Source organism: Ovis aries, chromosome 23 (assembly GCF_016772045.2).
Source record: "Ovis aries strain OAR_USU_Benz2616 breed Rambouillet chromosome 23, ARS-UI_Ramb_v3.0, whole genome shotgun sequence".
Taxonomy (NCBI): domain Eukaryota; kingdom Metazoa; phylum Chordata; class Mammalia; order Artiodactyla; family Bovidae; genus Ovis; species Ovis aries.
In genome coordinates this window covers 44908775-44932353 of record NC_056076.1, presented here as the reverse complement: position 1 = coordinate 44932353, position 23579 = coordinate 44908775, and the positions used below count along the sequence as shown (strand labels likewise).

At 42.7% G+C, this 23579-nt stretch overlaps 1 protein-coding gene across 4 annotated transcripts in view; it reads right to left on the bottom strand.

The window, feature by feature from the left end:
* Positions 1 to 23579, bottom strand: part of SETBP1 (SET binding protein 1) — a 408527-nt gene that overhangs the window by 191914 nt on the left and 193034 nt on the right. For all 4 annotated transcript variants that reach the window (XM_060405485.1, XM_060405486.1, XM_060405484.1 and 1 more), the window contains one exon: positions 10327 to 10380. In XM_060405485.1, coding sequence (XP_060261468.1) covers positions 10327 to 10380 — 54 coding nt within the window. The remainder of the gene's footprint in view (positions 1 to 10326; positions 10381 to 23579) is intronic.

Below are 23579 nucleotides of genomic sequence, written 5' to 3'. Positions count from 1 at the left end.
GTGGGGCTTCTGCCTCGGGTTTAGAACTATCCTGCTAAACAGATTTTGAAGAAAACATCTTTCAAGTCCTAAAGGTGGTCTCTGAATGTACATTTTCTCCATGAGTCATTCCTAGCCCTAAAAATGTATAGAACAAAGTTACATATCACATTAAAATTTAGACAGAGAAATCTGTAACTCAATCCACTAATAAACACAGATATTTGAGATAGATCAAAAAATGAATGACCTCATACCTCAAATGATCAGATGATTTTTAAGAAGCTCAAATTGAAGCCACTTTACCAAAAGAATTGAAGAGAAAAACAAAAATGGAAAACTAGAAACATGAAGTCAGTGGAAGAAGCCAGTGTAATTAAATGTTTTGAGTCTCAAGGGATCACAGAAATCATCTAGCTCTACACCCTTGCTGCTAAGCATTTTGGTTTGTTTTTGTTTTTCTTTCAGAGGAATATTATTGTTGAAAGAAAAGAGAATGATATTCAGAGTTAATCATCACTGATTGACTTCATTTGTTTTATACTTCTATTCTGAAAATTTGACTTTTTTTTTAATTTGACTTTTTGATCATATCAGATTTGATCAAAATCAGATTTTTGAGGCTAAAAATTTGATTAAAATCAGATTTTAAGGCTAAATCATATTTTAATATTTTGTGGGGATAACTTACATTGACTCCTTTGACAAATGTAGAAAAAAAAATTTCTGCATAGGAGGAAACCCCTCTCCTCCCTATACCCACCTGTCAATCAGCAATTTTCCCAAGTGTGAACTTCTGCATATTAGGTCTGTTTTAAGCTGGACCCACCTGCACTTGGCCTTCAGGTGTTCAAAATATCTTGGGAGAAATAAAATATTCACAAACTCTAAAGATATTTAGAACTTATTAAGACCAGAATATTCCATTGAAATGCCAGACACTCTGGAAACACCTGGGGGACTTCTTGCTTCAGGACTATATATCAATATTGTCTTTTTTTTTTTTTTTAATCTACTATGAACACTATCCAGGTAGGCAGTGTAAAAAAGATATACCTATACAAAGTGATTGATCTCATGTAAGAAAATAATAATGTCAGTTTTAGTACAAAGTGTGTGTATGCAGGTGAACAAATGTTTTTGTTTAAAATGCTCTACTACTGTCACAGATGCGACAATACTGGTGTGAGGTGAGAAAAACAAAGTGGGTTGCCCTAGGAATTGTGGGAAAAGATTCGTGTTCTATGTAGGTATCCAACAAGCAGCCAGAAGAAACACCTCTACACGTAGAGCCGTTTTTTGGAGGGGGAACGTTATTCACAATACAAATACAGTCACCATGAGCCCACTGGTTCAGTTCAGCTACTCAGTCGTGTCCAGCTCTTTGCGACCCCACGGACTGCAGCACACCAGGCTTCCCTGTCCATCACCAACTCCCGGAGCTTACTCAAACTCATGTCCATGGTGTCAGTGATGACATCCAACCATCTCATCCTTTGTCGTCTCCTTCTCACCCACCTTCAGTCTTTCCCAGTATCAGGGTCTTTTCAAATGAGACAGTGCTTCACATCAGGTGGCCAAAGTATTGGAGTTTCAGCATCAGTCCTTCCAATGAATATTCAGGACTGATTTCCTTTAAGATGGACTGGTTGGATCTCCTTACTGTCCAAGGGACTCTCAAGAGTCTTCTCCAACATCACAGTTCAAAACTATCAATTCTTCGATGCTCAGCTTTCTTTTTAGTCCAACTCTCACATCCATACATGATTACTGGAAAAACCATAGCTTTGACTAAATGGACATTTGTTGGCAAAGTAATGTCTATGCTTTTTAATAAGCTGTCTAGGTTGGTCATTGCTTTTCCTACAAGGAGCAAGCATCTTTTAATTTCATGGCTGCAGTCACCATCTGCAGTGATTTTGGAACCTAAAAAAATAAAGTCTGTCACTGTTTCCACTGTTTCCCCATCTATTTGCCATGAAGTAATGGGACTGGATGCCATGGTCTTAGTTTTCTGAATGTTGAGTTTTAAGCCACCTTTTTCATTCTCCTCTTTCACTTTTATCAAGAGGCTCTTTAGTTCTTTGCTTACTGTCATAAGGGTGGTGTGTGTCATCTGCATATCTGAGGTTATTGATATTTCTCCTGGCAATCTTGATTCTAGCGTGTGCTTCATCCAGCCCAGCATTTCTTATGAAGTACTCTGCATATAAGTTAAATAAGCAGGGTGACAGTATTCAGCCTTGATGTACTCCTTTCTCAATTTGGAACCGGTCTGTTGTTCCATGTCCAGTTCTAACTATTGCTTCTTGACCTGCATACAGATTTCTCAGGACGCAGGTCTGGTGGTCTGGTGTTCCCATCTCTTTCAGAATTTTCCATGGTTTGCTGTGATCCACATGGTCTAAAGGCTTTGGCATTGTCAATAAATAAACAGAAGTAGATGTTTCTCTGGAACTCTCTTGCTTTTTCAGTGATCCAGCGGATGTTGGCAATTTGATCTCTGTAAGCTCATATCTTTTTCTCAAGGCCTTTCTTCAAGCTTGCCCTCTGCCTCTTGCCATGAATCTTCACTCTTTGATTCAGTATGATTCAGGGCATGGACTGCAGACTGGTGCTGGCCTGTCAAATGTATTTTACCACCTGAATAGCCGGTGGTAGGCACAGGGGTAGCCTTTTCAGAATACCTGCTTAGCCATATATCCTCTGCCTGGACCCCAGTTTCCTCCTCAGTGAAAGTGGAAGTGTAAGCCATCTGATAACAGGCTGCTGTGGGCTTAGACACCGGGGGCAAGTGAGGCACATTACACATTCCTAACACAAGGTAGAAGCCATTTGAATATGGAGCCCTTTACTTTCTCTCCTCTTTAAGACTTCCTCCAAGATTCAGTCTTTATCTAGAAAATGAGGAGGCTAATTTAGATTCTGGGGAGCTTCGGAAAAGACTTGGTGCTTTTGGACTCCACCCAGATTACACCCAGATTAAATCAATGGGGTTGGACCTGGGCTTTGGTAGTTTCAATAAACTCCCTCAATAATCCCATCTGTGGTCAAAGTTGAGAACCACTACTCTAGGTGTTCCGTCTTGACTTTTCAATTCTGAAATGGAAGGAGGAGTATGTAAGCACTGGTAGAAGGACTTCCTTATACCCTGTTTTGCTTCAGTTTGGTTCTTCCCAAAATGGCAAAGTAGATGCAATGTGGTGTATTCAAAACAAGCCGACGCTTTTCCTCGCTGCTGTGAGTCTTAGGTGGGAGACTCCGCTGCCTACTTCTGCTTCACTGCGGTTTCCTCTGAAGAAAGGACAACAACTGCCATAACTCTCCATCTGGGAACTGGGGAAGGGAAGGGATGAGAACAGCAGAAATGCTTTGCCAAGACGAAAGGATTCAAAATGCTCCACAAAAATTCCCTGTCTTACTCTGAGATAGATAAATTATTTTTCCTTGAATAGGCTGAGATAAAAAGAACTCAATATGGTATACAAAAGTGAAGCTGTGGCTGCTTGTCCTGATTTTATCAGTGATCAGTTTGGGTTTGAATTATCTTAACAATGGTGATACGCTCTAACTCAAGGTTTCATAGCGTAAGAGATGAAGAATACAGGTGTGGGTGCTGGATCACCTGGGTTCAAATTCTATTTCTGCCACTTATGGGCTTTGTGACCTTAGCAATTCTGCAATTACTTTTGAAATGAAAATAATAGTATTACTGATTTCACAAAGGTTTATAAGGATTAACTGATGAATAAATGTAAAGTTCAAAGAACACTTTCTGGCATACAGTTCACTTTTAGTAAGTCTTTGGCATATGTACACTCAGCCAAAGGCCATGTGGACATGTAGCAACACCAGCTTTGCTGAGTCCAACAGCGGCTGGGTACTCTGGAAAATCCCGAGCTTCCTTTTCCATCTTTACGACTGTTGACTCTCAGCCTGTAGGCAGCCGGTGTCCATGGGAACAGAGTCTGACAAGGGTGACTCTGTTCTGAAGGACACTATGCACCCTTGAAGAACAAGCAACCTGGGAACTCAGGGATTTCACATTCAAAAGAAAGGAGCCATCAGAAGCCTCTGACTCTCCAACCTGCTCTGCTGCTTTTCAGTATAGGGGTAGCCACTTGAAATACCCCAAAACACAGACCATCACTGAGTCACAGGTTACTGTCATCACCCCTTCCCTGCATCACCATGCCTCTTCTGGTGGGACATGTGCACAGCTCGAATTTCCTTCTGTTCAGAAACTCCATGGTCACACCTTCCTAAAAACTAGCCTCTCCTCACAAAATGTTTGGAGTCATTGCATTGAAAAATTCTGGGTTAGGACTCATGGAGCCCAGGATATTTCTCAGACGGTTATGTCTCCTGATGTCTGTAAGTAGAACTGATTGTGGGGCCTGAGGAAAATGGAGTAAGGGTTTGTTTAGGGATGACAAAGTCCTCCTCCTTTGAACATTGGGGGATAATCACACTTAATCCAGGAATGAACACTGTAACTTCTTAACCTGTACCTCCTTTGGGTTTACAGTCCCCTTATTTGTCCAGTCAGCCAAGTAGCTATCAGGTCCATTGATTCTGCTCCTATACTTTAGCTGGCATTTCTTCCCTCAGGAACATGTCCCACTGACCCCAGCCCAGCTTCATTCCCTACTACATCTCATATGGACCAACACCCAGGCTTATTACTGGCTCAATCCCCTCTTTATTTCATTACATCTACTAACTATGGTACAACCTTCTTGCATCACAGTTGTGGTTCTTCCCCATACTCAAGCCTTCAGTGGCTCTGCTGTTCTCAGACAGATGTCAAAATCTAAAATGTGGATTCTGATTCAAACAAATCAACTGTAAAATCCATGTTAAGATAATCAGAGAAATCTGAACATGAACTGGGATTAGAAAATACTATGGAATTATTGTTACTTTTATAGGTAAGAATAACATAATACTTTTATATTATATTAAAATAATATTTTATAGGTAATAATAACATAAACCAATAACATAATAGCATTATGATAATATATTTTAAAGGCCTTATTTGTTAGAAAAGCTTAGTGAATTATTTACGGGTAAAATAACATGATGACTGGGATTTTTAAAAAATACTTTCCCCAGATTTAAAATGAAAAATACATATGTATCTGGGAATATAGCTGAAATAAGACTGGCAAATGGTAATGATTACAGAAGCTGGCCCAGGGGTGTGTGGGGAACTGATCACATCAACTCAGGAAAACTGACTGTCAAAGACTTTGCAAACAGGTTATTAAACCATTGACAGCTCAAAATTGTTCACTGGGGAGATATTTACACCACAGAAATCAGCCCATGCTCCAAATCAAGGCTTTTGTAACAACATATTATTAAAGTTGAATAATAGATAATAAACATTAGATAATTAATGGAGGATCATTAAACTAGTGTGCCTATTTTTCTGGACTTTGGAGACCTTGTGCAATTTGGTCCCAACCTAATTTGCAGCTATATCCTCACCATATATATTCCATCTAAACCAGAGCAGTTAAAGCACTCTGTCTCCAGAACACACCCAAGAATCTCCACCCTTGGTTTGGTCTTCATCCAGGCTTCCCCTGCCCTGGAGTAAGTTCACTGCCTCACTTCCTTCTCACCTATCTTGGCCCATGTATCTAGAAGACTTTTTTGCTTGCTCACATAGATACAATTTCTCCTTCCTCTGAATTCTTAAATAATTTAACCTAAGGAGAAGGGGACGACAGAGGATGAGATGGTTGGATGGCCTCACTGACGTGATAGACATGAGTTTGAGTAGGCTCCAGGAGTTGGTGATGGACAGGGAAGCCTGGTGTGCTGCAGTCCACGGGGTCACAAAGAGTCAGACATGACTGAGCGACTGAACTGAACTGAAACTTCTTTGCCTGGGGGAGGGCATGGCAACCCATTCCAGTATTCTTGCCTGGAGAATCCCCACGGACAGACGAAACTGGTGGCTTACAGTTCATGTGGTTGAAAAGAGTTGGACACAACTGAGCGATTAAGCACACACTTCTCTAACGAAAGGAAAAGTTGAATTTGCTATATGTGGCAGCCACCATGCTAGGTTACTTTCACAATATTGTCTCATTTGATCCTCACAACAGTCTGAGGGATAAGCAGCACAGCTTTTTTGCTCGATAAGGAAAATGAGGATTAAAGCCATTAGGCATCTTCACAAAGCTAATAGTGGTAGAATATTCCAGAACTGCCAAATTCTGGGGAAGAGTCTGTGCAGCACGTAGCTCTACGTAAAGATCTCCATGGGCATCTTTGAATGAAATGGCAGCTCAGTAACTGAAAGTCCTGTTTTCTCTGAACTGAAAAATGTTTTCCGTGTGTTCGGAGTGACTCTTCTTACCTTTCACTGCAAATGTCCCCTTGGCCATAACAGCAATAGCCATTTTAGAAATGTCTTTAAAATAGCTACCCTTATATAACAGCTATTACACTTGCCTCCCAAAATCCTGTCATTGAGACATACTTGAAGTAAAATCCAATTTTTCCTATAAGAAGCCTCCTCTCTCCTCTGAGACAGTGGGGCGTTTATGAAGCAGGTGAGAACCAAGTCCTTTAGTGGGTGCTCTCTTTTGGGGGGATGGATCTTCTCAAGGTTGCTTTCCAGCACAGCAGATGGACAGATGACACTTGCATCTGAGCTTGGGCCCCATGCTATGGTTGTTTCTTCCTAACATCCCCCACCAGGGCCCTTGTAAGCATGTGCTTAAATGCCCACGGGCATATACACGGACACTTCACTATGAAATTTAAACAATCGTCAGATGCCTGTAGGAGAGACAAAGAACTAACTGCAAAGAAGCTGTGGCTGCTATTTGTATCCTAGATGAGAGCAGAGGATCTAGCATTTGCCTTGGATTGCTCCTGGAGAGCTCAGCCTGCAAAAGGAACGGAATGTCTGGCAAGAGGGGCGTGGTGAATAAATGATGGTACTAGCAAGAAGACAAAAATAGCTAGCTGCTAGAAGATTTTTCCAGTGACATGAAAAGCATGCAAACAAACAAAAAAGAAGGTTAAAAAGGCATATAAAATATGAATGTCAGTTTTTTAAAAAATCCCATAGATGTGTACGTTTTGCACAATAATTATGGTAAGACTATACCCCAAAAGGTCATTATAAGTATTTCTGGGGTGGAAAGAGATTTTCAAAATTTTCTAACTATTTTCCAAATTTCTTCTTTTTAGTTAACTTTTACAGTTAGCATCCATCGCCACACAGAATTACAAATTTTTTCTTGTGATGAGAGCTTTCAAGACTCACTCTTTTAATAACTTTCAAATATAACTAAAGTCACCGTGGAGTATATTACATCCCCAGGACTTATTTATTTTATAACTAGAAGACTGTACTATTTTTTTACCACTTTCACATATTCCAAAATTTTTACAGTGGACAACTTATAGCTCTTAACTCAGAGGGAAAAAAAGAGTAAAAATAAAATGAAGAAGTCACATGACTGTGGGGCTTCTACTAAGCTTCTGCTGCTTTTAATCCTTTCAAGAATGGAGAGAGATGGTCTGGGAAAGGTAGATGAGGGTCCTCATTTCTAGTCATCCAAGGATAAGAGAGGGGGCTCAAATATGTTCATTCCTTCAAAGGCAGGAAGAACAAGGTGTTGGAAAATGAAAGATGTGTTTGCAGGGGACCAAATATTAAGAGAAGAATCTGGGTGACATAGGTATGAATTTCAGGAGGCTTTCCATCTGTGTTTTTGAGACCAGTAACCTCCGGTGAGGCAGTTCTTCCTGCTCACCCAGAACAGAAGCCAAGCTCACCAACCCAGGAAGAACTCTCAACCCTAGTGCACAGGCTGTAAAATCTCAGCATCAGGCTCTACCTTCAAAGTAATGTGTTTATTTCCAGGAATGAACATGGTGCCTTTACAAACCAATAATCACAGGGAGAAAGGCTGACAATGACTTCCTGACCCACCTCTTCTTTATCTGGAGGCAGAAAAGAAGGAGAGAGACAGGAGACAGGAGAGGTCAGACTCATACACTCACTGCTCTCCACACCTTCAAACCAGAAGGGCAGCAAGGATGAGGGAGAAAATCATGACTATTTTCCCTAAGAGGCTGCAGCAGGAAATGTTTCAAGGAAGGAAAAAAAGACAAAAACTTTTCCATGCAAGTGGTGACTGTGGATCACGTGAAAGCCAACAGGCCCACTGACAATGAGCCCAGGGAGGGGTCCTCAGTGAATTGCCTCCTGAAAGTCAGTGACAGTTCCTGGGAAGGAACACACCCATGAATGACTGGACATCAGGATGCCTGGGGCTCAGTTTCACCTGAAACCCAGAGAGAAGGGAAAACAATAACAGAGGCCAATGGACTGGTGCACAGCCCCAAACGTGTGGGCAATGTTCTGTTTCTCTCTGGAAAAGCACCCAAGAGGGTGATGTTGATTCGAGACACATCCGGGCCTTTTTGATTTAGGAACAACACTGAAGAACTGACTTTGATCTGGGCACTACACTCTGTCCACAAGATTCCCAGGGCCTCCTGGCCTCAGGAACATGCATCCTGAGGAGTGAAAAATACACATTTATATTCCAGCCGCGGGGGAATGACACACAAATGGAATAATGTGGAAAGGTCAGATGGAACCAAGGGAGTGAGCCGTCTGCACCAACCACCGCAGTGTAATCGGCAGGGAGCAGGGGAGCTGCTTTTCTAGGATCATGGCCTCAAGTGTGATGGGCAGACCCCCAATATATCTAACAATAGTTCATTTTAAATCAAATATCTCTAGAACTGTGGACTCAACAAACAGAGAGAGAATATGATCAACTCAGAAATAATGCCAAAAGCACACACACACCCATACACACACACACACACCTTCCATAAAGTCAGTCTCCAATATGTATCCGTTTCAAGCCACAAAACAACATAGTACAAAGCCTCTTCCCACCCCCCTTTATTTTTATAAATTCCAGATAAAAATAAATCTTTGGCCGGGATGCCACTGTGTGTGAGTGTAGGTGTGGAGGTGGGTGGGACATGGATCGATTTTCTTTTATTTTTGTTTTACATTCTCTGAGCTCACCTGAAAGCTTGTGTGCATTATGTGAATAACTACTTGAATAAATTATCATTTTTCAATATTGTCAAAAGGCTTCCTGACTATTTTTAAAACCTCACTGCGTCCTGACAGAAGGATTAACAAGCTGTGATCAAAACACCCCAAACTGTACGTGGGTTTATCTTTGACTCTCACCAGCGGGGCCTTGGATTTTGTTCACTGTCTCCCCCAAGCCTCTTACTCTCCTTCCGATCTGGCCCCAGTGCTCTCAGGGGTCTTGGGGCCTCAGTTTCCTCCGGCAGTGAAAGGGGACCCACAGGATACGTTCCACATGGGGGAAGTGTAGTAAGGGTACAGTGAGCTCTTGGCTATAAAACATGTTTAAAGAAGACAACGTCCTCAAGTTTATGGAATTCTTGTATTAACAATTACCTGCTCTGCCTTTGGGAGTCCCTGCAGAGGTGCGGCAGGTGGGGTCTTGGGCAGCACTGAGTTGGGGAGTGACAGGAAGTTTCCCACTCAAGGGGGAACAGAGGCAGGGGTGAGAGAGCTCATTTCTTGCTCTTGGATTTACCCGTCTTTGCATACATATTCTATCTACACTGAGATCCATGCGGAACACAAGGACTATGTTTGTCGGGTATGCATTTGTGTGTGTGTGTGTGTGTGTGTGTGTGGTTATGCCTTTGTGTGGAGACAGTAAGCTTCCTTCCAAAGACAGGCAAGGTGATTTTCCACCTTCAAAGCTGCCAGGGAGGTCCCAAGAGAGACTCTGCCTGTGCCTCTTGTCGCTTGCTCATAGTGACCTCCAAAAAGCATTCTGGCCAGAGATAATAATGGCCCATTTTCTAACCAAGATCAGCAAAACTCAACCATCTGCCTCTGCAGAGTCTGAGATTAACCTGGCCCCCAGACTGTGGCTACAAGGTATTTGCTCACAAAGATTCCACAAATGGGAGTACCCTGTACCAAAGAGGAGAAATGCAGGAGAAAATCCCACCTTCTACATTCTTGGTTTAACCCTTTCCTATGCTGAGTCACCCACCACCACACATTCCAAGCAGCTTGGTCTACTCTCTTTCGCACTATAAAATATTAAGAAAGCAGAAAAAGGTGGTTTTGTTTGTGATGAGTTGAGAGGAGCCAGTGGGAGATGACAAGCTACCAAGTCACTGTCAAGGCAGGTTCCCTGAGTCAGAGATGCTGGAAATACAAGGTGGGGGCTTGTGCCCTGGTGCCAACTTCGTTTCCTCACAACCAAAATTCATAAAAGGATCAGTGGAACTTACTTGTGGCTGAAATCCTTTGAGGTCGCTGGCTGCAAGGTCACTGGCTGTGAGGAGCTGGAAAAGAACAAAGAAGTCTTCCTTAGTGATACCTCTCAACAGTTTGCATACAGCGTCCCCAGGACAACTGATCAGCAATGGATAAGACAGAGCCCAGAGCCAGGGCTAAGTAGCAGAAGCACAAAAGGCAAATGCAGGCTAGCAGCCTGGAAGCAATGGCCTTTTCACCTTGTGTCTACTCTATTTCTGACTCTCTGCTGCCTTCTCCTATCTTCTTTCTAGGTGCGATCAATCCCTCAGTCTTAAGTTAGGCAGAATGAACTATGAATGGATTCCAACAGACCCACAGAGTCCCTGAGATTGTAAGTACAAATTACATGTGAGTCCACACACTTCTTTAGGGGGAGAGTCCCTGACTTCCTTCCTACTATCAAATTATTCTGTGACACCACAAGTAAAAGAGACAGTTAAAGGCCCATGTCCTCCGGGAGGGCTGTTGCTTCTTCCTCCTCTTTTTAAAAAATCAGACCAGTGAAAATGACCCTATCCTCTCCCCAGCTGCACGCGACTCAGTTTCCCTTTACTGTATGTTGCCTTTCATTTTATATACTTTTGAAATATTGAGAGTTTATGGGTCTATCATGCACAATGTTGATGGATAAATCAGGCTGTGTATGTTCAGTATCTCTGTGTTCAATTCATATTAAAGGGTAAAGTTAAGGTTTTAATATGTTTGCATGCTATCCAGAAGACACTCAGTGAAGTCCTAAGATAAATTAATAAAATACTCACATTCTTAATTGTTGCTCAAAAATGCTGGGAAAGCAGGATAAAGAGAAAAGAGGCAGATGCTTATTTTGATTCAAGGAGTGTGACTGCTTGCTAGCTTTGTTAGGCCTGGAGAGCGTTTGTGAAAAATAAGAAAGATTTCATGTTTGCTGTAACAATATTTTGTTTGGTTCAAGAAAGAGAGGAAGTCATGCTGGGCTGCAGTGCCTCCAGCCTTAGAAAAGCTCAACTGGGCTCTTTAGCTCAGAAAAGTTCAACTGAGCTCATTGCTCTTTAGGCAATGACTTTGCCTAAAATGATGCACAAAGTGGTGTAAACTCTGGGATACAGTAGGAAGGAGGTGGAGATTGCAAAAGCTGTACCTCTCTCCCCACACCCAGGCCTGCAGGTAGCTTCCCACTGAGCCAACCCCCACAACCCGGCCTGACCCCGCCACACCCCCCAACCCCAGGGATGTGGAATTTGCCTGGAAAGGTGGCACCATCCTGAGAGAGAGGCAGCTTAGCCCCTGTGAGTGCAAACAAAGCCAACAACAAGCCACGAGGGCACCTCATGAGACACTGGGGCCGGAACATAATTATAAGGCGTCTCTGCCTGCAAGGAACATACAATTTGGTCCAAGGGTAAGACACACATATGTCAGTTTGAGTAGACTGTTAGTGTCAAACTGCGAACAATGTAAGGCAAGAAATGTCAGGGTGGGGTTACTAAACTAAGAGTTTGAACTGAGCCTTGAAAATGGCAAGGCGGCAGTGCACAGAGCTCCTTCAGGTGGGCAGTGGGAAGAAGACATGGCAAAGGGGTTCACCAACCCCAGCAGGCAGCTCACTTTGCATTATCCGCTGCTAGCCATGGTGTACTTTAAGGAAGAAGGGTGGGAATCAGCCTCATTGTTGCTGCTTTACAGAATTTTTTTTAATCTTCGAAACTCCTTCGTGAGATAGAAAGTATCTCCACTCTGTGGATGGGAAAATCAAGACTCTGGGAGGTTAAACAGCCTTTTTTAGGTCACACAGGTATGGCAGGAACTCTTCTACTGCCTATTTATGAGGTTTACGAGACAACAGAAGTGAGAGCAAAGCATCTAGTTCTTCCTAGTTTTGAGACACTGCAACAGAAAATAAACCACAGGGGTGTTCATAGCATCTTAGCATTTGCACTATTTTGTCAAATCAGAGGCTTGGGACTGAGTAATGACCATATCCAGATTGAATGGAAATAGAGATGCGGCATTTTGGGTTATTCTTCCTTATGGCCCAAGCCCAACAAGTTAGGATCTATCCCATCCTCTCTGGAAAACTTATATCCTTTTCCCTTCTCTTAGAAAAGCAAAAGATGCATGAAATTTAGTTCTTTTTTCTTTCTTGGCTGTGCCACACAGCATGTAGAATCTTAGTTCCTTGACCAGGCATCAAACCTGCGCCCTCTGTGGTAGAAGCACAGAGTCCTAACCACTGGACCGCCAGGGAATTCCTACAACTTAGTTCTTAATTATTTGAAGTTTTATCTTGTGCTGTTGTGTGTGTGTGTGTGTGTGTGTGTGTGTGTGTATTTAAATTTTCCTTTTTTAGCCTAAACAAGTCCATGCACAACAAGACAATGGTTTATATCCCACACAACTATTGCATTTCTCAAGAAAAGTCTTGACATACAATTAGTCATCGAATGCCTGTTGGTCAAATAACTTAAAAGCAGGGAATACTGTCAAACTAGAGGTGAGGACTAGAATGACTAAGCTGCTGAGATGTGTGAGAGATGGCCTATGACATCCTTCAAGCTGACAAGAGGAAATGACACCTAGAATGCATAGCACCTAGAGCACTTCCTGCATGAAGTAAGCATTCAAATATCTGGATGAATTAATCAGCTCCAACATGGGAACACATCCTTCTATGTCCATGATAGATTTTAGTAGAGAATAACAGCTTATGCTTCAGTGCATGAGTCTCAAGGTTAAATTGAAGACAGAACAGTAAGGGCAAAATATAAACCACACCCCTTGAACACACCCCTTTCTAGAGCTGATTGTTTCATAGCTGATTCCACATTCTGCTCCCAGGAAAGGAGAAAGAACTGACCCTCAGGCACTAAAGTGTGGAGCTCAGGTACAGATTAGAAATACACAACGGGAAGTCCTCCCATATTTCAGAACTGAAGACCACCTAGATCTGGACCCCCAAAAAAGACTCCCAGTCTTGTCAGGACTTGAAAGAGACAGCCAAAGGTCCCTGGATGGATGAGGAAATCACTGAGTCTCCAGGAAGCTCAGGAGCCACCTCTACTGGGCAACTAGAGGAGCGGAGGTGGTACAGACAGAAGATCCCCACTCTGTCCATCTCTCCCTCCTTTCAATCAGCACAGCTCAGCTTTTCTCTTTTTCATGTACATAGTTTCATTTGAGAACAAATATTCTGCGACTGAAACAAATTTGAAACCTCCAGACTAAGTCCTTGTTTTGCACAAAGTTGAGAAGTGGCTTCTTCAAGTCCCATTGCTAAACTAACAACAAGCCTGTGTGGGTTCATGACCCCTGGTCCCTCTGCAGAAACATCCACGAGTGACTGTCTTGGTCTGGTCCAACCCTCATACCCAGGCATGACTGGCTGCTGGCCTCTATCCTGAAGGTAGGGAAGATGGGCTCAGGGGTGGAGGCATGGCCAAGAAGAGATGACAATGTCCTTCCATAAGGAGTGTCCTCAAAAGCACTGATACAGACCATCCAAACTGTCCCCCACAACCAGATCCCATCCTCATCCCGTCCCACAGGACACCAATTCACTTCTCTCGGAGCATCCTAGCTGTGTGGGGAGGGATTCAGGACAGGGGAGGCAGAGAGGGAGGAAAATTCAATCCTCCCTAGCTCTGGGGACTTCAATCAGGCTGGCAGTAATGAAAAGGATCCTGCCTTTTCCCAGGATGGCTGAATGTCTGCACTGCTCCCAGCAAGAGAGCTGGGCGGGTGTGGGGGAGAAGGGTAGACAGAATTACATTTAAAAGGCAAAGGAAGGAGAAAATTCTTTCATCTCCCTGGTGGAGCTGGGCAGTGATCCTGGGGCCCTGTCTCAGACCGTTCTCATTCCTGACACGTCTCCCTGCTCTCTGCAACAGTCCACATTCAGAACATTGGGACGATGACCCTGCTTTCCATTTTGGAGGAGCTGCACTTTCTCTCTTGGCGCAAGCTCAATTTTTTTTCTGGGTTTCTCTAAGCCCAAAGGGCAGACTGGGGAGCAGAGGGCTTAGAGGAAGATGAAGGCAGCTGTGGGGCCCTCGGGTGAGAGAAACAGCTTTCGTTTCACAAGCATTCCTCTCGCACCCAGTTCACTGGATGGGATCCCTTTGCTTCTGGCACCAGAAGTCACCCCCAGCACAGCTGCAGCCAGCATCACCCTGGGACCTCCATGGGCCTCAGACTGCCTCTCAAACAGCTTCCTTTTCACCTGCTAAAGTCTATAGCTTCCAGAGCTTCCTTCAAAGGAGGGGAGGAGGCTGCTTCACTTCCCTCTGTGACTTCCAGCCCCAGGAACATCACTTCCCCTCATCAAAAGGACACATCACATCTGGGTAGGGTGGAGCCTAGTATGTCTCCATCAGTCCCTCCTCTGGCTGACCCAGGATACAGGCGTCTGGAAAGGGGATTCCTGATACAACACAGGTTGGGGCTCACACTGGACATGTGGCTGAAAGGATCTCAGCCTTGTAGACACGCAGCTGGACACAATGAAGCCTGGCTGTGCTAGGGATGCTCTGGGTCCAATATTTGCTCTTCTCCAATACTCGCTTGATGTGGGCCAGAAAAGCAGATGACAACATGTGAGATGGACGGGTGGATGGATGGGTGGGTGGTAGATCTGGAGGTAGGCAGGTACACAGATAAAGGAACAAAGCAAAGACTGCTTGGGAGAACAAATGACCCTATTTCAAATTTCCCTTTTCATTAAGTATGCTTTTTATCTCATCTGTCCTCTTTTCAATCTATTCTCCTTTCCCTTTCCTATATTTTTGTAGGAAACGGATGTTTTTTCCCTCTTTATGTTGTGAAGTTTTCACTTGCTTCTTACTTTGGCTACAGGATGGACCATGAACTGCATCTCACCCCAATTTCTCAAACCACGGAACAGTCAGGGATAGCCTGTGTGAAAGGCAGTGTTCCAGGAAGCAACACAAACACCCAATTACGTGTGCGATCGGAGTTGTTAGGAATCAACTAGAAACTAAGGCCCAGAAAGAGTGGCTTACCCAGTGGACAAATCAGAAACAACAAAGCCAACCGTATGTATGCAACGCAAAGAAAGCTTTAGATGATCTAATAGCCGGGGCTGGGAGACTCAAAAGGGGGAGGGAAGAGCAGCAGAGTAAGTCAGGGGTTAAGACAGAGTAAAGGAAAGAAAGCTAAGGAAGAGAGCTTGATTTCTACCAAGCAAAAGGCTCTGGAACCAACTATGAGTAAGCCTGCAACAGGGTTCCAGGAACACAGAAGGAAATGTGGCCACTGAATTAACAGAGGTAAAATGGAACCACCCGGTTGCTATTCTTCACAGGATGACAGCTGGGACACTGCTGCAGAAAAGTTTAGACTCAGAGGGTGAAAACTCACGTCCTGGCCCTGGGTCTGCCTCCACTCACTATGGGATCTGTTTTGGGGTCGCTTCACCTATTCAGGTCTCATTTTACCGTGTATAATATGAATTCCACGTTCCTTCTGGCCCCACAGTTTCAGTATCCCAGTCTCTCTAACCTCAGGGATAAAAGAGGTGTAATGGACTTTATCTAGTCTCCTCTCTCTCTTTTTTTCCAGGAATTCTCCCCCACAGAACACTTCTAAGAGGCTGTCTACACTCTCTGGAAGGACACACAGGAGGGCAAAGAGATAGTCCTGTTCTGTGTCTCTATTACTGGTGTGCAAATAGGAATTTAGACAGATGGTCACTCAAGCTGCTACACGGGGTCACCATCGCAGTGAGGCTGCGGTCACATCCACATCCAAACCAAAGGTAAGCAACCTTACAATTCGGAAAGCGTTCATCCTAACTGCCAAAGTATGTAGGGTGGGTGATGCAGGGGCCGGGCAGCCAGCTTCTTCACAGCCTAAGTTACACACCTTGAAGTGGCCATCCTAGCTGGGCTGAGTGTCCTTTTGCTAAATCCCTTCAGCTAAATCCCTTCAGCCTCTAGGAATTTTAAAGGTTAAACCTGAAACCACTGATACCTCCAGTCTTAATTTCAGGCTCTGTTCCAAAGAGCAACGAGGATGACTAATAATAACTGACTATAACCCCAAGCAAGTCTGGTCTTGATGGCTTATAGTTTTCTTTTATTATTTTTTAAATAATGGGATTCTAATATTTATAGGTGAGATCTGTAACAGATTCCCCTAGACATGCAGCCAAAAGAGCTATTACATTGCTTTTAAAGATTCTACGTGTGATCCTGTACATAGAACCTATGCTCTTAGAATGGTGTGCATATCTCGTTGCTGTCCAAGTCACAGTTATAATATTTCAACTTCTGGGTGAGCATGTATTTAATCCTTCTTGCAGATTAGAGCTACAAGTACCAAGCCTAACAACAGAAGAGGCGTCTGAATGCGCTAATCTGGAACTCACTGAAACAAAAAGTCTTATTTCGTGTAATTTGAACCTGGTGAACCTACAGAAGCTCATCTTGCCCTTTTTGAACTTCCAAGTAAGATTCTTTTTAAATGCCTTGTTCTGCAGACCAAGGAAAGTGGATTTCATGGATGAAGGGCATCTTTCGTGGAGTTGGGTGGGAAGTTTACAGAGGTAAACCTGGTATAAACTAATGACATGAATGTTTATTCTCATTTATTATGCATTTTGGTAAAAAGTAGCTCAAGAGGATTAAGTCATTTCTGGGGTTCCACCATTTGCACGTGGTAGGGAGGCATGGAAACCTGGTTTGGTGAATGCATGTTCCCTTCCACTACATCATAACACTTCATGATGCCCCCCACTACTTTTGTAGTGTCTATTAATAGAAGGTCTATCAGGTCCTCTATGATGCCCCTGATATTTCAAAGTGAACCATGCAAAGGACACTTATAGAACAATGGTTTCCAAATTGTGCCCGAAGGAGCTTTGGATTCTAAAGAAGGGATTGCAAAGTGGGTGAGAGAAGATGAGTTGGGGAGATCCAGGTGCCCATCCCACTTTAGCCAGAATGGCACACCTTTTACTGGCATTTTATATGGAATTTCCATTTAAGATCTAGTTGATTCGAAACTATAACAAAGAAAATTTGAAACTGCATATCTTAAAAGACAAGGCCCCTATGTAGTGAACAAGCCACTCAACGCTAACAGAATATACCTGGAGTAAGAGAATTAACCAGCTTACCTCTTTAAAAATGCTCAGAGAGAAATCTCTTACTAGGAGCGGAATGGATGCATGACCAGGCCTCATTTTAAGAAATCAGCCTTTTAAATACTTGCCATGAGTTACTCATCAGGAAAATGCTTTCTCTTCTTTTCTTTCCACTTTGTGCAGGCAGCGATGTCTATTTTTCTCTTCATCTCAAGTTCAGCAGACTACATACTTAAGAAAGCATGACTAGGGACTTCTCTGGTGGTCCAGTGGTAAAGACTCCACGCTCCCAAGGCACAGGACCCAGGTTCAATCCCCGGTCAGGGAAGTAAATTCCAAATGCCACAACTAAGAGTTTGCGCACAGCAACACATGTCACAACTAAAGATCCTGCATGCCCCAAATAAGACCTGGTGCAGTCAAATAAATAATAAATGAAATAAATTTTAAAAAGAAATCATAGCTAACATCAGAAAAGAAAGGAGCTAAGGACATGTTGCTTTCCAGGAGCATGATCTGGGCTGTTGGTTCTTTTCTTTGAACAAAATGCAAAATTCACGTTGCATCAGAAGCGTCCGTGGGCTATTCCCAAAGTCTGTAAATGCCAGGAAAGGAGGTTGCCCTCACTGAACATCCCAAGCAAAGCTGGATACTAGGGGAGAACCCACCCCCATCTCTGCCTTCTCATCCGGTACCGCATTTCTGCTTCAAACTGACCAGGTGATCTGCTCATTTGGCTCCAAGACTAGTATTAAAGTTTTCTAATGCATCTCCTTGGCAAATCCAAGGGAACTGATTTACACCCCTAGGCTCAGTCAGCAGCAGAGAATGGAAAAGTCAGAAGGTGCTTGCTTCAGAGAGCATCTGAGTGCTGGAGTCAAAAGCTTGGCTCCTCAGCTCAGTGTAGCCAATTTGGCTGAGACTCTGGGTCTCTCAGGCCAAGTCTAGAGCAATTAATCACAATTACAGGTGAATATCTAAAAGGGATAAAGTCCAGCTGGATCCAGTGAGAGCTGAGCCTTGTAGCTGAAGGTAGCCACAGATTTTATAAGCCACAGGTAAAGTGGAAGAATCTCCTCCTTTGAAAGCCTACCCTGAACTCTAGGCAATTATGATTTTTTAAAAATTATTATTTTTTAGGATCTACTTTGGCCTTTCATTATACCAGGTAGATGCTTTAACTTAATATTCCTCTTAATCTTCACATTATTAATGTAGGATAGTATTGCTTTTCACCAGTTCACAGTTGAATAAACTGAAGCTCAAATTGGTTAACTGATTTACCCAGAGTTATGAGAGCAAAAAGTAGCAGAACTGGAATTTGAACATAGCTCTGAGATCATGGCAAGTCCATTCCTCTGTCTAAGGCATCCAGGACTCCCTCTGGAACCACTCAATGGAAAGGTGCTTTCTCGCTCTCTAAGGTGTCAGGGTCTCATCCCCAGCCCAGGGACACTGGAACCACAGCCAGTCAGACCCCAGACGACCCATCATGCGTGGAACAGCCAAACTTCTCACTTCCCATCAGCCTCACACAGCTTCACAGTGCAGGCATCTAAGGTAACATCTTGATCTTCCCCTCACATTTCTCGGAATTCAAGTTGACTTTTCCCAAAGGAGCTTTGTTCCTGAGCCCTGGCTGACCGAGGACTCACGAGGGTCTGCACTGATACATCATGTGGCTATTCTCTCCCTAACCAAGTTCACCCCCTCTGCCTCCCTCCCGACTTCCCTTCCTCCCTTCCTCCTTTTCTTTTTTCCTTCTAGCTAGTACAGTGTTTGGAGCTGGAATTGGCAACACACTCCAGTATTCTTGCCTGGAAATTCCACGGACAGAGGAACCTGGCGGGCTATAGTCCATGGGGTCACGAAGAGTTGGCCACAAATGAACACATCTGTAATACAGTGTTTGCCGTTTGGTACAGGCACAAAAATTGAAATACAGATCAATGTAACAGGACAGAAAGCACAGAGAGAAACCCACATCTCTATGGTCACCTAATCTATGACAAAAGAGACAAAAATATACAACAGAGAAAAGACAGTCTCTTCAGTAAGTGGTGCTGGGAAAATTATATGTAACAGCTATATGTAAAAGAATGAAATGAAAACACTCTCTAACACCATACACAAAAATAAACTCAAAATGGATCAAAGACTGAAATGTAAGACCAGATATTATAAAACTCTTAGAGAAAAACATAGGCAGAAAACTCTTTGACACAAATTGCAGCAAGATCTTTTTTGACCTACCTCCTAGAGTAATGAAAATAAAAACAAAAATAAACAAATGAGACTTAATTAAACTTAAAAGCTTTTGCACAACAAAGGAAACCATAAACAAAATGAAAAGACAACCCTCAGAATGGGAGAAAATATTTGCAAATGAAGCAACTGACAAGGGATTAATCTCCAAAATTTACAAATAACTCGTGCAACTCAATATCAAGAAAGCAAACAACCCAATCTAAAAATGAGTGAAAGACTTCAGTAGGCATTTCTCCAAAGAAGACATACAGTTGGCCAATAAACACATGAAAAGATGCTCAATATTACTAATAATTAGAGAAATGCAAATCAAAATTATAAGATATCACCTCACACTAGCAGAATGACCATCATCAAAAAATTCTACAAACAATAAATGCTGGAGAGGGTGTACAGAAAAGGGAACCCTCTTACAATGTTGGTGGGAATGTAAATTGATACAGCTACTATAGAAAACAGTATAGAGGTCCTTCACTAAAAATAGAACTACCTTACGATCCAGCAATCCCACTCCTGGGCATATACCCAGAGAAAATCATAATTCAAAAAGATACGTGCACCCTGATACTCAGTGCATCACTACTTACAAAAGCCAGCTCATGGGAGCAACCTAAATGTGCATCAACGGAGGAACGGATGAAGAAAATGGTACATATATACAATGGAGTATTACTTAGCCATCTAAAGGAGCAGAACTGTGCCATTTGCAGAGACGTGGATGGACCTAGAGACTGTCATACAGAGGGAAGTAAGGCAGAAATAGAAAAACAAATATTGTAGAATATTGCTTATACATGGAAACTAGAAAAATGATACGGATGAACTTATCCACAAAGTAGAAATAAAGACACTGACATGGAGAACATATGTATCAATACCAAGGGACAGGGGGAAGGGGAAGTGGAATGAGTTGGGAGATTGGGATGGACATATATACACTACCATGCATAAAATAGATAACTAATGAGAACTTTCTGTATAACACAAGGAACTCTACTCAGTGCTGTCTGGGGACCTAAATGGGAAAGAAATCCAAAAAAGAGGAGCTATATGTACACATAGAGCTGGTTCACTTTGCTTCACAGAAGAAACTAACACAACTTTATAAAGCAACTATATCCCAATAAAAATGGATAAATCAAAATTTAATATTCTTGAACTATAGAAATAAAGGACAGCCTTTGTTTACCAAATACCTCTGCTTATAGTTTTTCATTAGAAAGATTACTAAGTATTTTTAAGGATGTATATCAGGTTATTTGCTTATTTATTTTAATTAACCAAGTGGAACTTTTTGTTGATATTCCTTGCTAGTGGTTGAAATGAAAATGACTTTGAGACTCTATTTGAAAACTGTTTGCACAATTAACATGCAATCTCTTTCACAAATGGTCCTGCTCTTGTACTCTAAGACTGTACAATGTTATAACCGTTGTATGTGCTGTGTACTTACTTGGTCCTGCCATTTCCTAGGACAGGCTCTCCTTGAGGACTGAGACATGTGGCTGTTTCCAGAATGATTCTTCACCATTAAAGATACTCTACAGGGTCTGCCACAGCTTTCTAATGATGTTCTCCAGCATATTAAGCCAACAGAACACCCTTGGAAAACAGGCCTAGAGTCCTAGCACAACAACTTTGAAGAAGGCATGGTTCTCTGAAATATCTATCCCGGGACTTTGTTAAAACTCTGTTCCTCATGTATTTCATATAGGACTTCTGGAAGCAGCTGGTTCACCAAAAACTCTTTTCTGCCTGGGTGTGTATGTATTTGCTTCACATAGTCCTGCTTCAACGAACTGTTTACTAAAAATGGTTTCTTATGATTTTACTCTCAAGAATAAGATCATCTATCTGGAAAACAGATATTTCTTTTTCATCAAAAGCCATCATATGTGGACTATATCTCCCTGCATCTCTTCCCCCAGTAAGGTATCCTTTCACTGGTTCTCCCCGAAATCGCATGTGTGCCTGACTCCCAGTCCACATAGTTTTGGACAAGCCTGCTCAGAATTTCTGGCTGGCTCAGTGGGGCAGGGTACATCTCTAGACACTGCTCACTGAGGCTGCACAGAATGAATACAACACACAGATGCTATATCAGCAGGACTGGAAGTAGCTGCTAACTTAGTCTGAAACCCCCTTAGTAATCATATGGCCAAGACCTTTATTTATAGCGCAAAGGGCCCACCAAGGGACTGACAATGTTCACTTTCACGGCTACACGTGGCAATTCATCTGGTGACCTTGGGCAAGTCATGTCCGTGCCTGGCCTTCAGTATTCCATGCCTGACATGGGAAACTCTGTAAGACCACCTCATGATCTGACAAGCTGTGAATCTGGAAAAGGCTATGGATGGCCCTGCTCCTCACCCAAAGCACTATCAGGTGTCACATAAACTGTCAATTACTAAAGGTACTTGGGACTGAGTTATCATAGGAAAATGGGGTGGCAGAGTGGAAGCAGAGGCAGGACCCTGGACAGAACTGAGAAGCTGGTGAGGCCTAAGTGTATGTTTAGGAGAATCCAGGCTCTCCATCTTTTACTGAACTAAGACTTTTAAAGCCAAAAGCATCCTTAGGCAAGTCACTGACCAATTATTTTCTTTTTTTTTGCCTCATTTCCTCCATCTGTCAAACAAGCAGGATGGTTTCTGTCCATTCATTGTTGGTCTCTGTCTTTCATTGTTGTTGAGATGATTAAGTAAGATCATCATTTGAAACGTTTTTTAGATCTAGGAGTAAAGAGATCTCATCAATATCATACTTCACCATTCTTTGGAGAAGTAAGCTGCCTCTTGCTTCTCTCCACATAAACCTGGTTTTAGGAAAGCGTCCATAATCAACCAGTTACTCCATCATCACACTGTAAGTGTTCCCACTACAGCTGTTTGCTGTGCTTCATTTCTAACCGGATAAGAAGAATTGGAATCCCCAGGTCTTTCGCTTAAAGGAATTTCTAGATCTAAGGAACTGCAGCTAAGAATAGAGGTGAGAGCAGCCTGTAATTTGGAAGGCAGAGGATCTTTTGCTACATGGTGAGTTATATGGAGCAAGTATTAACTCTGGGACAAGAGGAACAAGAGGGTAGGGAAGCTATATCTACCCTTGTTGTATCTAAACACAAGGCGCGTGTCACTAGCAGTGGCCTAATCTCCCCTGTTCACCCTAGTGCTTTCCTTGACCTCATGGGATATTAACACAGATCCTAATTCTAAAACTGACAAGTTTATTTCCACATAATACTGACAATAATTTGACAATAGGGCTGTCTTTTAATTATTTACCCTCTGTTATCTGTTGAGTGCAGGACAACAGGCACTCTTCATAGTCATATCACAGGGAATGCTGCTTTATTCCAAGGTGTAAAGTGGTTTTATGAAAGAATGGTGAAGCATGATATTGATGAAATATCTTTACTCCTAGATCTAAAAATGTTTCAGGTGATGATCTCACTTAATCATCTCAACAACAATGAAAAGCATGAGGGACAGAAACTATCCTGCCTGTTTGACAGATGGAGGAAATGAGGCAAAAGAAAATTGGTCAGTGACTTGCCTAAGGATGTTTTTGGCTTTAGAAGTCTTAGCGTAGAAGGGATCCAGGGGCTGATTATTCAGAACAGCCTCCCTCCGATGTAGGAATCCCCTTCTCTAACTTCTCTGACAGATGGACACCCAGCTTGAATCATTCTGAGGAAGTGCCGCTCCCTATTTTAGTCTTCAGCAAATTCTACCTTTATTCACTTGAAATATGCCTCAGTAAAACTCATCCCCCTGGTTCTGAGGAATAGGAGCTAACTGCCTCTTTTACTGTCAAGATCTCCCCGTTAAACAGGTAATATGAACCCATTTTACAGATGAGGAAACTACTCAG